The 17,310-nt window shown below is 34.9% G+C and overlaps 1 protein-coding gene across 1 annotated transcript; it reads left to right on the forward strand.

Annotated features, from left to right (window-relative positions):
- Nucleotides 1-7,508: 7,508 nt before the first annotated feature.
- LOC149775302 (matrilin-1-like) lies at nt 7,509-16,846 on the forward strand. Its single transcript, XM_089943042.1, has 7 exons — nt 7,509-7,619; nt 8,215-8,236; nt 10,973-11,198; nt 11,869-12,037; nt 14,061-14,229; nt 14,790-14,864; nt 16,001-16,846. Exons 1-7 carry the CDS (start codon nt 7,587-7,589, stop codon nt 16,543-16,545), a joined length of 1,239 nt encoding a protein of 412 aa, XP_089799168.1. The 5' UTR covers nt 7,509-7,586; the 3' UTR covers nt 16,546-16,846.
- Nucleotides 16,847-17,310: the final 464 nt, after the last annotated feature.

The following is a 17,310-nucleotide window of genomic DNA, read 5'->3' on the forward strand; positions in this document are numbered from 1 at the left end:
CCGCCTTTATTAATAACTATTCAGGAAAATACCATTTTATGCCATCTTTTTCAAACGGCCCAACATTTCCTAAAATATTTGCTCTCTTTTGCCTCAACTCTGTCATTTGCCACTACATGACCTTACACTAAATATGGAAGGACATATTAAAAGCTCTGAATAGAAAACTTTATAATCATATCCATAATTGATATATATTTGCATGTTTCCCAGTATAGTCACACATAGTCATTTATGTCCAATATGTACGAATGAGTGTGCGACATTACATGGTTATGTGCATGGTCTACTATTTTTTTAATTTAATTTTTTATTTTTTTATTACAAAAACTGAGGACCACATGGCAGATGGGTCAGCCATGACCAAATGTGTTATCCTCGTTAAATATAGTTTATTATTATTATTATTATTATTATAAAAAATAGTACACCAATTCTCCACCGCTACCCCAGCGATTCAGACTTCGTCTGAAAATCAAAACCTTTTAGCACAATACTTGAACTAATAAATTGCCTGTTAATTACTGACGCATTGTGCAATTCGAAATAGCATGGTCTTTTCCTTCCGCTAATGAATTAGTCGAACTTATAGAATTAACACTTAGAATTAACACTCTTAAATATAAGAAAAATACGAATAGCATATTGTTAAGCACATTTAAAATAGTAATAAATGTATGAGCAGACATTTGAATGAAATACTATACCGATGCTAACCAATTATCGCAAAAGAGACAGACTATTGAGCGAATGCGTTACATTATGTACGGTTTACTTTGAGTTCATGTTTGTTGAAACACAGGGTACGAATTTAATCCCGCGAATTAAAAAGCCTATCGATAGCGCTCCATGAAAATTGTGTGAGCACATTAAAACAATGTTTCTATGGACCATGCACTGTTTGTTAAAGCTTGCTGGAAGTGTCTTAGTCCCATATAGGAACATTTTTCCAGAGTTCCCTAACAAACAAGTGAGCTTAGCGAAAAATGAATAATTGTAATTTTTCCACCAGCAATTAAAAAATAAATAGTTATTTACAAAATCGTCAACAAAAACAGTTATTCTTTTTAAAAAATGCAAATAAAAACCACATACTGCAATTCCCATATTTGAATAACGTTGATGTTGCAAAGACATCAACGTTAAACCAGTCCGAACCTGCTAGATCGTAAAAAACAAATTTACTGAGAAAAATTGAGGGAATTATAACATTGGTGTTATTTCGATTTTTGCACGATTTTTCTGACTGTGTGCTTCAGAGCATTTCCATTTCATCCTAACCTTCCTCAGCACAATCTGCCTGAGACAATCGTCACAACATACAAATAATATTAAAGGTGCGCGTGTATACCATTATACCTGTAAACAAAAATTCATTGGTACATACCATGGTACTTTTTGTTACTGTACTGGTGGTATTCAGGAAGATTCCGTCAGGTAGGAATGCACTGAAATTCCTGAGTAACCTTGTTACGAGAAGCATGTTTTCATTTCTCATGACAAAACTATAAATATTATTATTTTCTCAACATTTTTATCACAAATTAATCTGGAATATAACAACTATAACTGTATTTACGAACCTTTAATCACATGTTTGACATGTTTCACGTATGCCATCGTGGCCTGCCGAGTGGGGTGTTTTGAAATAGTTCCGATTTTAAAAATTTTATTGATTACTAGCATAGATTAAGGTGTTATGTAAATGTACTCCTTTTTACGATATCAAGAACCATCCTAATATTTTTAGGAAAGCACTTGTTTTCTGTTGTAATTTTAAGTACTTTCTCTAGTCCATTACATAGTTTCTCATTCGTTAAGTGTGTGTTTTATTTTTACTGGCCATCTCCGATAAATATCTTGCGTGGTTGTTGGCATCGCACTCAAAATTGCCCTGAGTATTATACCAATAGGATAGCCAGTATATAGAATTCAGTATCTACACTTTCTATTTGTATTAACAGTCTGTCTATATTTAGCACACTGGATTTTACAGGGTGTCATTTACAGCGTAAGCTTAGTCATCCCCACTATAGTTACAGAATCTAGGTGACAAATTATACATAATTAACATACATATAGAAAGTTATGTACTTTAAGACGTTAACCATCTAATTTTCAGTGGTGGTGGTGGTGGTGGTGGGGTGCGATTATCTTTCGAGCCGAGATATATTTTGATCTCTCGATTATCTGAAGATACTTATTTTATTCTTCCAATAATAATATGAATATCACATGGTCTTGTTTGGTTATATATCAAACCAATGTACTTGTTCTAGCTATCTGAGAGCCGTAAATGTACCCAAACAAAATCTTAGACATAACCAAACATCGAATTGTTGGTTCCTAATATAACTGCGGTATACCGTAGTGCGTACACGGTATCTTCAGAAAATCCGCGGTACAAAAATATTTCGTGGAACCCAGCTCCAATATTTATCCAAATATAGTTCACAATATGATGGATTTTTGTTTTGTTTTAATGGTTTTAACAGCACTTCTAACGTCTTGTTGGTTGTGTCAGACACTGAGACAACAAGCCTGGGCTGACATATGTGGGTATAAAACAAGCGACCATTTGATTACGATTCCCACGCTCTGCCATGTGCGCTACCGCGGATCCGAGGTATATAATGTAAACTGACAACTTAACCGTCTCCCTCTTAATGATGCCGTGTTTCCTCGTAGTGAGACATATTTAAATTAATCGAGTTTTGCACAGAGATTATATATGCAATGTATCAGAATGCATGTTTACGTCGTATATTAACGACATCGTGAAACATCAAATATATAGCCTATCTGCATTCTGATTAGGATGATAAATCAGCCCTTCGCTGTTGATGATATTGATTTTCGGGAGAAGGGCTGATATCACTTATTTATTATAAGCTGCAGTTATCTGAATCTAAATTTGGCTGCACACATTGGTGTACATTTTATACACTTACCAGTATTCTCGTGGCTGTGCAGCTACCGTCGGCTAAACGGTTATTTTGGTGACATGTACATTATATTTCCGGAGCAAATCGTGTGTTTGGTGGCTTGTAAATCAACTTGGAAAAGCACAACCATCTGTCCTGTGGCCATTTTGAAATTCGCGCTTTATATGGCTGTTAAAAATTACAGGTATGTGTATAAAGTGTACGCAGGTTTGTTCCAGAAAGATTTGCATACAGCAAATTCGCACATTTTAATGAACAGGTCACATCAGACCCACATATCGTTCATCAGTATCAACACAGATTTGGGGGTTGATTTATCGGACATAATTCTGGTGACCTTGAAGAAAATTGTGATAACAGAACCAACAGACAATTTTTTTAAAAATGCGTCTGCACATAGAAATTTATGTGGAAAGTTTTTTCGGCGAATAATGTGCCTGTATTTTATATTTACTCTAATGGATTATTTGATCAAAATAGTTGAACAATAGTATTTCACACCCCAACCACCCCTTTGCCAAAGTGGCAGGGGACAGTTTCGTCAATTGGCCCCTGCCAAATTTATCGACTATGGTGTGACCTTTGGAGCGATTATTGTGTAATAATTAAAGATATGGATATATTTGTGAATTTGTCTTTCCGGCTTGTGTTCTTCTTGATGTTAGGCATGTACACCTCATGGAATCACTGCACAGTATGTAGCCAGTGAAATATCAATAGTCGGCTAGGAAGCAGAGCTAGCTACTTATAGCAGTAGACACATTGGTTCAAGACAAGCAGAATATCTCAAGAACTTATTTGATGACATCTTTTTGAATTTCATCAAGCTATTAAGCACACAATGTTTTTCAATCACGTGTTCTCAAAAAAGGCCTTCGGACAAGAAAAATGAACGTATAACTTTGTGGGTTGGGTGAATAAATTTTTATTGTATGAATTCCCACTGATTTGTCGGGTCTTTATTGTATGAATTCCCACTGACTTGTTGGGTCTTTATTGTATGAATTCCCACTGACTTGTCTGGTCTTTATTGTATGAATTCCCACTGACTTGTCGGGTCTTTATGAATTCCCACTGATTTGTCGGGTCTTTATTGTATGAATTCCCACTGACTTGTCGGTTCTTTATTGCATGAATTCCCACTGATTTGTCTGGTCTTTATTGTATAAATTTCCACTGACTTGTCGGTTCTTTATTGTATGAATTCCCACTGACTTGTCGGGTCTTTATTGTATGAATTCCCACTGACTTGTCGGGTCAAGTGAATGATATTTTATGTTTGGCTTTATTATACCTATACAAAAATATGGACCTTTTTGACTTCGCTCATGTATTTTATTTTTTATGAATATTTTATATTAGGCAGTTGTATCCAACATAAAATTTGTGCATAAAATCTGTCCCCTGCACCCTCAAAGCACTTTTGTTGGAGGATGTGGGGTGGGTCTGTGGGCTGGAGTACACTATTATCCAAAGTACCTTGTAGCCAGTCATTCATTCAAAACATAAAACGGCTGCACACGTTCTTTATTCTATCGACATCAGTAACCACGAATAAGCATTTATCGCTTACCTCAGACATTTATGGGGGCGACGAGGATTTCTTCTGTGAGGAGCTTGGGTGACCCTTTGTCAGTTCACCGGTTGAGAAAGGACCATTACCTCGCTATTAGGTTATGTTGATATAGCAGAGACACGTTATTACTTTCTTTTAAGTCGTACATAATTCGGCATTAATGAGAATGGGCGAAGTCCCTACTACTCTGTGACGCAATGGTGGTACATTGTAGTATTCAAGAAATATGTGTACTCAGAGAACGCGGTCACCAATTTAGTGATGACAATTTCACTAGAAAGTGTGACAGACTCAAGTGCTGGTACTTATATATATTAATATAAATTTAGTATAGTCCACTGAAGATGTAAATCAAAAATACCCACTAAACACAGAGCAGTAACTGTATTGAGCGCTGAACTCTGCATTATGCTTTAAAGCTGAACACACACACACACACACACACACACACACGCAAACACAAACACACACACACACACACGCTCGCGCGCATACACACACACACACACACATACACGCACGCGCAAGTTAATTCCCCTGAATAAGATACTAGATGAATATGAGTCTAGATATGGGTGCTAAATAATACAAGATGAAATAATTCATAACAAAACAAATACTTTAGAATTTTTCTACTCTATGAATGAGTACGATTGTATGTTCACAAAAACTAATGTACATCCTAGAAGACAATACAGTCAAATACCCTGTTTTTTACTGATCCGATAACCAATTTCCGCAAGATTCAATATATCAAGCAACAACAAAGAGCATCGACTGAATTCATCTCTACACAGGGTGACACTTTGCAGCATCGTTTATTTTAAATAATTGGAATTTGTTTTCCTTTAGAAATTCAAGATAATACTATCAATAAGCCATAATTCCCTCAGGGAGATGTGTATCCAGTTATCTGGCACCAATCAGTCTCCGATGTCACGGGTTTATAGATGATGGAATATTTGCACAAGTGATATTTCCTAATTGTGAGGGACGCTTTTTCATGATTTTTGGAAGATAATATTGGCTCTTTCCGTGAAAGTAAACATCCCCTTTTCATTGGTTTCATGCTAGATATACTCAATGGAATTACACTGACATAACTGATTTAATAAAAGTTTCGAGAAACTGCTGTTAAAACAGAAATGGACTGGAGTCAAATTGCATGGGCAAAATTCATCTTGTTGTATTTAGAGGCTATTTGAAGTAACAGCAATTAGCATGTTACGCTTCTACGTTGATTGCTGTCATTAATTACCGTCATACCTCTAAAGTACACGTTTACAACGTGTAAGCGATGTATTTGCAAAATGCCGGTATACGCACATGATGGTTGCCATGATATAGAACTGAAATGCTTCCTTTTTGTTTTATTACTTAATCCAGTCAGTGGCGATCAATACATATGAACTTGGATATCATCAAATCGTTAACGGTTTTCTTTTTCCCTTTTCTTTTTTTATTCATGTGATTATATGTGTTTGGGTTCTAGTGTCGGCTCGACCAACGTGAGTATGTCAGAAAACTTGTTAGTAGCTTCCCTTGGGTGGGTGGTTCTTCACGGGTTCTTTCTCCACTAAATATAATGGCCACCATGTGTAGCATATCCTGTGCTGAAAAATTGTATTTAACACACACACACACACACACACACACAGAAAAAACAAACAACAAAAACAAAAAGAAAGCAAAATCAAGAAAATTTAACGTTTTAATGTGAAAAGACAATTTATGTTTTATCTGCCATTGATTACTTGCCCTGATTACAAAGCCAGACTTATTACTACTTTTGCGAAGTTTATTTTAATATATTCCCAGGGTACGTAACAACTTGTCTGTAATTTTCTACTCACAGTCGAAGGTATTAAATCTTTTTGGGGTAGCTTTATACGCAACGTTTCCTTTTTCAAATTGTCAAGTTATTCATTCTAAACTGCGACTGAAATCGTCTAAATCTCCGGCATAACGGATCGGACGGATATCGATATGAGGTCTTTTTCTGTTCACCTTTCTATTCAACAATTAAGTTAAGCTTTAACATTAATGAAAGTGAAAAACTTGACCATGAACACATAATTTCAAGCGACAACTCTCCCTAACACAAAATGATACGTTTATTCTGATAGGCTACTAAAAATTATTGGATCGGAAATTTACAAAGCTTTCACAACACGAACCTGTCTCTCAGTTTTAATCAAAGTGAATAAGAAATAAAAAGAAAATAGTTGAAGAATTTTACTGCTTACAGGGCCTTTTGTTTTTCACATAGGATATATGGTGCTCGTGTTTGCATTAAAATACAGGGGTGGAGTTTGTTGACGCTTTGTATTATTTCGACTTACAGCATATGCAGGGACAGGTTGACAAAATAAGGATGAATCACTTAATTTTCATGATTATCCAATGCTATCTTTTTACATACATCGTTCAAATTGTCAATTAAAATAGTTCGAATCGTTCATTTATTGCATTTTGTTCGGGAGCCCAAAACAATTAAATGCACAATCTGCATATTTCGTTACAAAATGGAATTATTCTTATGAAATCATTATATTAATTTGCAGATACCCTTGAGGCAATATTTAGTGTTTGCATTTCTCATCCGTTACATCGATTTTCAGCTGTAGGTGTTTGTCTGCCGACCTTTTATTGGATTTAAAGAGACTCTAACCAAGAATGTTACAGTAATTTTAAAAAAAATGAAACTGTATGTGCTCAACACGCGTACCTCAAAAACTCCCTTATAAGTGAAGTCAAACTGCATGCAGCAAAGTTCCTGATCTGCCATAGTATAATGCACTTGCAGATCAGGGTCTATGTTGCTTATTCCTCTGATTACTCCTAACAATCTACACAGACCCAGATCTGCCGAGGCATTATGCGACGGCATTTCTGGGTGTGTGCAGTTTGAAGTTACACTCAGCTTATACAATCGGTAATATCGTAACTTAATATGTGTTACAGAGGATGATATACGGTGTCATTGCTATATAAGACCGCTGACTGCAGAAATCTAATCATTTTTATTCTGCTGTGTTAGAAATTGAGAGAAGCGGTTTCTGACAATGTTCATCATTGGTGTGGTGGTGTCCATCTTCGTAAGTCTGGTTTTATCCTCAGTGAATTTATATGTTTAAACTTTTTCCAATCCATGTACTTTGAAATCATTTTTGCTTTCTTTCTTTCCCTTTTCTCTTCATATTTCTTTCGTTTCCTAAAATACGGATAAATAAGTGCCAAGATTTGAATTTATGTATTACATTCTCATGTCTGCCACATTATCTAACTGTCACGTGAAATATTTCTCCTCATTTAGCTTTATTTACGACATATTGGAACAGAATGCTACGTGGATCAAATGCTATCAACCTTACTTCAGTCTGCCATTTCTCTGGTATTAATAAAGAGATGGAAGAACAATCATCAAAATCGTAGGTTATCGTGTTACACTAATTTACTGAATGTACATTTACACTTTATTTTTGAAAGCTGAATAAAGTTGGTACCTTATCAAATTTCAAAAATCTTTTGAAATGGGATTAGAATAAATAATTTATCATTTAATGTATTTGACATGAGTCTCAATGTTCTATTAACAGTATCGCATTTACCAATTTAATCAAAACACATTTGAAAAATTGCTGATTAGATTAAAGAATACATGCATAATTATCATTTATTATTCTATTACAGGGCCTTTGTCGAGGATCGGATTGTGAGTAACATGTCTTTACAAAACATACATTAAAGAAAGATGATTTTTTTTGGTGATCAGGTTGTTTGGATGCTTGCAACAATTTGATCAAACACTAATGAAAAATGAACGAAATTAAAATGACATTTTCTTTTTCTTTGCCTAGACCTTTCTAATTATCTTACTTGGATCATTTAAATCCATTTCCTTGTTTTTCACTCTTCTTTAAATTGCATGTCCTGATTTATTGACTCATTTTTTCTGTTGAACTTTTAAATTAAACCATCGTCAGTGGGTTGTTCAGTTATCACTTCTTGATCATTTATTCTCGTCAACATTCTAACAGAGATAGAGATCTAAATCTTTAATTTTCTTCTAAATTTACATTGAAATTAGAGTACTCTCTCTCTCTCTCTCTCTCTCTCTCTCTCAATGTATGTCAAAGAAGACGAATTTGGTAATGCTCCCTACTGTAATTCATAAAGTAATCCATAAATTGCAACTTTCTCTCAAACTGCTATGCTGCCCCATTGTGAAAGCATGGAGCGCAATGCTGATCGATCCGTTTCTTGTATTATGTACTTAAGTCCCGAAATTCTTACGCGTGCAGCTACTCCGTATTTTTACATGGAAAGTGTTGACACTTGCCAAACATTATTAAAATGATGTGACGAAATGCATATTGACATGTTCCGTTTCTTTTCTTCCACTAGAGTTATGCCCCTGTGTGATGACAAACAGGAGCATATTGTTTTATTGTCTTGCTCCACTCTATTTTTCCTAAGTTTTGCGCCTTTTTGAAGTCTATACTCGTCAAGAACGCCAACATTTGAAAAAAGAAAAGCTGGTGTTATAACGAGCATTGCGATATAGGGAGATTTTAGATTACAGATCCTTTTGAACAAATGTACGTACAGATCCATTCGAACAAGTGTAGATATGGATGTAAAATGTTGCTGTTCATGTTGTGGGGTTTAGCGCCATTTTCAGCACAAGATAGGCTACACACGGCGGCTAGTATTAATGGTGAAGGAAGAACCTGGGCAAAACACCGGAAAGAACCACCGACCCAAGTGAACCTACTGGCAAGCTTTCTCACATACCCACTTAGGCCGAAACCGAGACGACTCGAACCCACGCAGACAGAGGTGAGATGGCAGTGATCCGTAAACAGTTGGTGCTTTAGATCACTCAGCCACTCGAGGCCCCAGAGAAGTAAAACACTTTATATATATATATATATATATATATATATATATATATATATATATATATATATATATATATATATATATATATATATATATATATATATATATATATATATATATATATATATATATATATATATATATTCAGTCTGCCAGAATTATTGCTAATCTACTTACGGTCAGGTGCGTATGTGTCCTACAAAAATATTTTTAACCTTTGTTGAAAACGAAATAACGGTCATACCTATGGTACTGTGGTAACCATAATATACAGAATCACTTTGCGGGATCTGACTAAAAAATCACAATATATTGTAGGAAATTATTGGGTCAACTTAAAAAGCAATTTTTGTTTTGGTAAATAAATGATTTTCTCTATAAAATGATGGTACAAAACTACAATTTCGACACGGCAAAAGAATTGTTTCCCTGGGGTCATTTGATTTCTCTCAGTTCTAGTACTTGATTTAACATCTGCTTTCAAGGTATTACTGTATTAATTAAGTTAGTCATATATTTTATTATTTTTTTCTACAATTTGATATGTGTACGTCATTTGGATTTTTAACATAGCTTTAAGATCAGTCAAATCGATACGATGTCTGCAGTGTAGCAGTTTATAGTGATGTCTAGCACGGGCATCATGCCGCAGACATGTAGCATCATGCCCCACCCTGCTCGAACTCGCGACCTCCAGAATCAGAGACGGACGCTCTAACCATTTAGGCCACCAGTATATTAGTTATAAGTTCAGATGCATCAATGATATCCTACTTATGTTGGCAATAACCCGGAAACAACAGACAAAATATCAGCATAGATTATGTTATATTTTCTTACAATAGTAACATTTAAATGAAATGACTGAAAATTTTGGTGCTCGTGAATTTTCTAGGACCGGTGAAACCACATGTTTTCTTCGTCATCCTATGTACAAATTAAGAGCCTGAACCCAATAAATATAATTATTTTCTGTTGCATTGTAATGCTGCCTTCTATTTCACGCATAACATTCTTCATTGGTTAGCAAATCTCAAGGAAAGATCACAGAAAAAGATATTAATGATTTTCTTAGGAGTACATATGCAATAAACCCCCGCCCACCTCGTTTGCGACAACCTGTTCATGTTTCCTTACAAGGACGCTCACATCGGTCTAACCTGCAATGATCGTTCCCACGTAAGTTTACTGTTTCTCTTATTTGGGTGAGCTTCTCTGCTGCCCTTCAGTTGCCGTAAGAAAGGAACGAAACAATAAAACGCCAATTGCACAATATTGCATTGAGATCGATTCTTTTATGAAAATACCGAGAAATATACGATTTTAAAAGTGTCCAAACTTCCTGGATTTAAAAAAAAAAACTTCATATAAATTGAGTGGAACTTATTTGCCACGTTTCCAATAACAATTACGTGCGGAGTAAAACCTGCTAAATCATCTTTGCCCTAAATTTTTATGGGAAAGTATTTTCATGTTCAACTGTCAAAGTGTTAATATCAGCAATAGTACAAGCAGCTCTATGATTTTAATGAATTGTTGTTTTCAGTGTGTGGAGGCCGTCCTGCCGAAATCTTCTTCGCTCTCGACTCCTCGGGAAGCATTTCCTTGTTCAACTTCCAGAAGGAACTTGAATTTGCCCAGGATGTGACCAACATGTTTGACATTGCAGATGACAAGACCCGAGTAGGCCTCATTACTTTCAGCGATACAGTGTACCCTCAGTTCGGCCTTCGAGGCAGCGACTCCAAAAAGGCCATCCTAGATGACATCAGGTATCACAGTACTATAAAAGGGAATGAACTCTTAACTAACATAGGATCATAAGGATCATAACCGTGTTTCTGATGGTTGAAAATATACGTGTTGCCTCATCGCGAGCATTGTTGATTTTGTTTTAAAGAAAGCGTGGAAAATAAGTGAATAAATATAGAGTAGTATTTATTGTCATATTTTTATATAAATTCTTTTAAAAATAAACACGCTTTCTGATGGTCTCATCAATATAGAAGCGGAACTAAAATGATAAATGCCGATTACATCTGCTTTTCAAACGATCAAAATCAATAATAACACACATCATCTGAGGTTATATAGTCACTTATCTTATAAATGACTTTACTGTCTGAACTGGTTTTTTTAAAATATTCTTCTGGAGAACTGTGTACTTGAAAAAATTAGGTAAACGTGTTAACCCTGAGATCTGACTGGGAAAAGTTAGCGGTCGTGTGAAATTCTTTTAGTTCTCCTTTTACATTTTACAATACAATCATATCATCCCAGTATTTTGGAAAGAATGTTAGTTGTTTTATATTACGTACTCCAGCTAAGACTCAGAGACTCATCATCGACTTTGCATTAAAGCTCTCTAAAATTCAGGATAATAATAATAATAATAATAATAATAATGACCAACATCGATATTTCCATCATTGATACCTTCAGAGACACCAAGTACAACGGAGGAGGAACTAACACTGCGGAGGCATTAGCGTACCTTAGGGAGAAGGGGCTTTCCAGAGATAAAACTAGGGAAGGGATTTCCCGCATCGCCATTGTGGTAACCGACGGCCAGTCCCAAAACATGACTGCCACATTCATCGAGGCGGCGAAGGTAAATTTCGAGACGAGATTTTATCGAACATGCATATTGGGGCTCGACATCGGTAAACGTAAGCATGTTTTAGTATCATTAGGGACAATAAATCGGTGTATTGCTATTCTTAATGTCCTTTTTAGAATCCACTAAAAAAAAGCGACTCTGTGATCTTGCGATTTACTATCTAATTTTGGATATTATACCTAAGCCGATCAAGTCTGAGGTCATGTCTGTATCTTAAGAGTAACAAATTAGTTCCAAACTCGTGACCCCATTCTTTTGTTAATCTTCATGGCTTACTTAAGTAAATCTAATACATCTCTTGAAATTAATTTTAATTTAAGCAAAATTCTTTCAAAATAAGTGTTCTAATATGTGTTTTTACAAATTGCAAAATTGGCGATGCTTGTTGGAGAATTTCAGTTATAAATCTTTATTTTCAAAGGTGCGCGGTTTTTCACGTTGTAAAGGTCTTGAATTTCGGAGGAAAGTAAATTCTGCTTGTAGTACACAAACCCAAATACAAGTATTCGGTTAAAAAGAAAACAAAAACAAGGGAACTTTTAAAATTTGTTTGGAATCAAATAGCTCATAGTTAGCTGAGAATCCTGGCTTCCCAACATGCTCCGTGCACGAGGTCAAACAAGCACCATTGAAATGGCCTTTACTAGTGGAGAAATTTAGTATGGCTTAAGTAATACAAAAATGTGTTGGCAATAAAGGAACAACATTAAGTCAGTTTTTTCCAGCTGTGTTGCCACGCGGTATTTTCGTTTTGTTCGTCGTACCTATCTCAATGAAAGAAGTACTTGGTGTTGGTTTAAAGTGTCACTATGTCGTACTATCATTTTCAATCATTATTGGCGAGTTGGGTGTGGATACTGTAACAAGTTGTGAAACTGCATGGTTGTGCCTTTTTTGTGTTTGTCAGAGAATTATTTGTTTTCAGGAAAGTTTGATCGATTTTGTTACCTTTATTTTATTTTAAGTGTATAATAAACGGATTTTCTTGTCATTTAGCATGCTTGTATTTTAGAATGCATTGATGAAACAGATAACGAGGTCGGGTGGGTTAAATTGGGCTGGTAATAGATACCTATTTATGCCATGCAGATTTGGGAGAAAAATATTTGACTAGAGATATTTCATGGCAATCTTTTATATGTATATATATAACAAAAAAGGAATACTAATGCTTTAAAACATTCAACACCTGCTTAGTTTCAAAAACATTTTATTTCCTGTATGTCATACCCTATAGAGAGATCATTAAAAAAATTCAGAAACCTCACAGGTACACTTTGTGTTAACAATGCTCATTTGTGTTGTATGTTGGTTATATCTGGATATATTAGGTTACGCCTTTTGCATGATATCTGTGTTTTTTTAGGAAAATTGTTGCACCTGAACAACCGTACAATTGATCAATGTAATTTGATTTTGATGACATTGAACCTGAAATTTCACTATCACTACGACGAAAAATACTTCATTTATCATGAATGATGATAGCTATCAGCTCTTTACTATTTTACTCACACACACACGTATATTTTTTGAATAACACACACACACACACACACACACACACACACACACACATATATATATATATATATATATATATATATATATATATATATATATATATATATATATATATATATATATATATATATATATATATATATATATATATAAGAGAATTATATAAGACGGGTCACTGTAATGAATTTCTCAGTAGAGATAAATTGAAGCGCTCAGCTACCACAGATTCTGCTTTAATAAAAATGTAAAAAAATTGAGATATGACAATACAAATCGAAACGTCGTAGAAATTCAATCGTAAGATTGCAAATACTGTGCTACTGTTAATGCATCTTCTAATTGTAAACGTTGATTGAAGAGAGAAGAACGACTAATATGGCGAGATTGATCACGATTATCAGTACCCTCTTCCTCCGCTGCATTTATTTATTTATTTATTTATTTATTTATTTATTTATTTATTATTGTTATTATTATTATTATTATCAAGGTTCATGACGACGGCATCATAGTGTTCGTGGTTGGTATTGGCACACAAGTGGACATGTCAGAGCTGTCAGTCATAGCAAACAAACCGACCAAAAAGTTTCTGTTCACCATAGACGACTTCGATGCCCTATCGTCCATTAAGGAACTACTAGCCATCGAGGCTTGTAAAGGTATGCAGATCGGCTACATTTCTTTCTCTCTCAGCTACAATTAAAATACTAAGCATTTGTTTCAACAAAGAACTTTATTCATTTTATGCAGTTAATGCAACGTGTTCCAACAATATAATTTGTAGATTAGTTAATGTGGTGTTTTTAAACAACATGTTGCATTTTATTTTATGGTCTATGGGTATAAATTCGTTCTTGAATAAGTTAACATCACCGATATTTTCAAACCTTGCAAACCATTTACTTGAATACAGATCAAGATATCAAATTTACCACATTCATTCTGCATAAAACGATTACTTAAGTAAGATAAAGTTCGAAAGTGTTAGCTTTTGCACATTCTTGATTTGATTAAGTTTGATGATGATGATGAAGATGATGATGATGATTACGATTATTATTATTATTATTATTATACATTCTGTAAAAGAAATTGTGGACGTTGTTGCTATGAATAAAATGGTCAAATTAATAATAATATATAAAGGAAGCATCCTTTATTTCTTTATCTAAACACAGTTTGGTACTGTACTACAGAGAAAACCCACTATCTTTTGCAGTCGAACCAGCTACCCCAAAACCAGAAATTCTAAGTGATGAAGAAGTAGCGGAACAAGAGCTTCGTTTGTACAAGAGTAAGTGTTCAAACTTGGCGTTTTTCCGAAAAAGTCATGCATTTTGTTATTAAATCCACAAGACAATATGTGCCTCAGCTGAAACATTTCCTCACATATTTAAATTACGACACATCACTGATATCTTGTTTTATTTTAGAAGAGGTAATTCATCCATTCTCTCTACGTCAGAGACATGACCCAAACCAATGCCCAGAATGACATTTAGACTTCTGACATAGCGATAATGAAGTTGGACAGAAGTAACTTTCTTATGGGACATATAATTCGACTTTCGAACATTGCTAGGACTTTATGAAAATTTGCTGAATTACGGATGATGGATGATAACATCCACGAAATTCAATTGGTGCCAATCTGCTTGATTATATTCTGGCAACTTATGAACAAAGCCATTAACACATTTGCGAAAGTAAACTTCGTGAACTTGCATAACATCAACAAACCGTGAAATACAGTAGCTCTTAAAAATCTGGCTTACAGTATCCTCTAGCTTTTGAAAATGGACTCCTTTCCAAACTATGCGATAGCCATTTTCATGTTACACTTTCCAGTGAGGATTCTCTTCCATATTAACGATACGCAAGATCTTTGGTCAGTTTCTATGGCAGGTAAAACAATGAAATGCCAAACATACAGAAAACTAAAATGAACGTTGTAGTTTGAGATAATTTAATTTAATAACAAATTAAATTATAATATGATAATTAACTTCACAAAAGATTGAGTTCTGTCAATTTTTGTCTAAACATATAAGGTTTTCGTCAGAAGATATATCCACGCATCGACTATTATCATTAACGCATCACTGCGTGATCCTGGACTTTATCGAAACTGTTTCGAGGCAGGTGTATTTTTTTTCTTCATATGCTACACATTTGAAAAACACGAATATGAATTAATGACATGATTAATATTCTTTTTGATTCTTTTAACTATCAGTAACATGAAGATATAAGGAAGCCAACATCGTCTTTGCATTATTTTGTCGAAAATGTAAAACCATCTTCAACTCTGCTGTCTCACAATGTGCAACTCCTTAGTGTTCTTAAGTGTAATTTAGTTTCACTTTACCTTCCCATTTACTAGCATTAGACTTCTAAGAATTTACTTAAATGTGCTTTATATTCACCCAGAGTGCTCACCAAAGAGATCAATCGACATCGCATTTGCTGTAGACTCGGCTGGAATCGGCGTCTCAAACACCAAAATAATTACTCGTTCCATCACCAACCTAACTGACCACCTGGACCTCTCGACTGGACGTGTTGCTATAGCAACTGTCAGCAGTGGCTGCAGCGCGGGTAGTTTTAGTGATGAATGGTCATCGGACCCAAATGTCATCAAAAAGAATCTTGTAGACTTTCAGGTTCCAAGATTTTCTGAGATAATGCGAGATATGCGCTTGAGACTGGGAAATGGAAGATCAGACGCGGCTCGTATCGGAATCATCTTCATGTACGACCGACTGTCTGGCGCAGAAATGCAGAAGTCCTTCCTTGAGATGCGCAGGGCTAAGTTTCAGAAAATCACCATCTTTGTGATCGGTATTGGAAAACACGTGGATTCTAAGCAGGCCGAAGGACTAGTAACGGAGATGGGGCAATTCTTAGAAGTTTCTGGATTTGAGAACCTGGATGACATGGAGGCACAACTTCTACTGCAATTATGTACTTTCTAAATTCGTCATTTTCATAATATTTTCTTTATTCTTGTGTAACCTATATAAAAGCAACATCTTTACCTTTTTAATTTAGCAGTATGTCATGGTATTGTAAACCTGATGAGCTCGATAAACGGCATTTCTATTTTATCGACGATTATTACAGACAGATATAGATAGAAGAGACTTATTAATGTTTGTCCAATGGTATGGCGCTACGTAGCTAGTGAGATCTCAGCTTGCCGGATGAGAAGTATGTAAAATAGAAGTAGAAACGTGTATCGTAATCCAGCATTCCATAATAAAACGTTTATGCCAATTTTGTTCTATAAGTTTGTTAATTGCTTTGAAAACTCTGTATATCCATCCATCAATCTACCTATATATCGACTGAGAGGTACTCAAAGGCGCAAGTACACTGGAGGTTCCAATCATGCATACACTATCAATATATGAGGAGAAAAAGTATCAATAGCGTTGAAAACTTTCTGCTATTGAATGCAAGCATTTACAAAAAATAAACATTGCACCAATTACGTTTTATAAATAAAATAAATAATCATGTGATTCAGACTTGGGATTTTTAGGGGTTTAGCACGCGTTTCTTGGTGGGTGGGTGAATCGCAAAGCTTTGAGTTCTGTTTCTGTAAAGAGCAGAAGTTCTCAAACGATATCATTGCAAGAAAAATAGCCAGCAAAAAAACAAAAACAAACAGAAGACCCACCCCCAAACAGACTTATCAAATAAAAAGGATATATTAATTAATTAATTAATCTATACAG

The sequence above is a fragment of the Sinohyriopsis cumingii genome, chromosome 19 (genome assembly GCF_028554795.1).
Source record: "Sinohyriopsis cumingii isolate HCF-2022 chromosome 19, ASM2855479v2, whole genome shotgun sequence".
Lineage (NCBI taxonomy): Eukaryota > Metazoa > Mollusca > Bivalvia > Unionida > Unionidae > Sinohyriopsis > Sinohyriopsis cumingii.

What these genes read in the sequence shown, in the direction of transcription:
- LOC149775302 (XM_089943042.1), top strand. Translation starts at nt 7,587, where the DNA reads ATGTTCATCATTGGTGTGGTGGTGTCCATCTTC. An exon ending in CATTCATCGAGGCGGCGAAG is followed by an intron (nt 12,038 to 14,060) that starts GTAAATTTCGAG and finishes ATTATTATCAAG; the next exon opens with GTTCATGACGACGGCATCAT. An exon ending in AGAGCTTCGTTTGTACAAGA is followed by an intron (nt 14,865 to 16,000) that starts GTAAGTGTTCAA and finishes ATATTCACCCAG; the next exon opens with AGTGCTCACCAAAGAGATCA.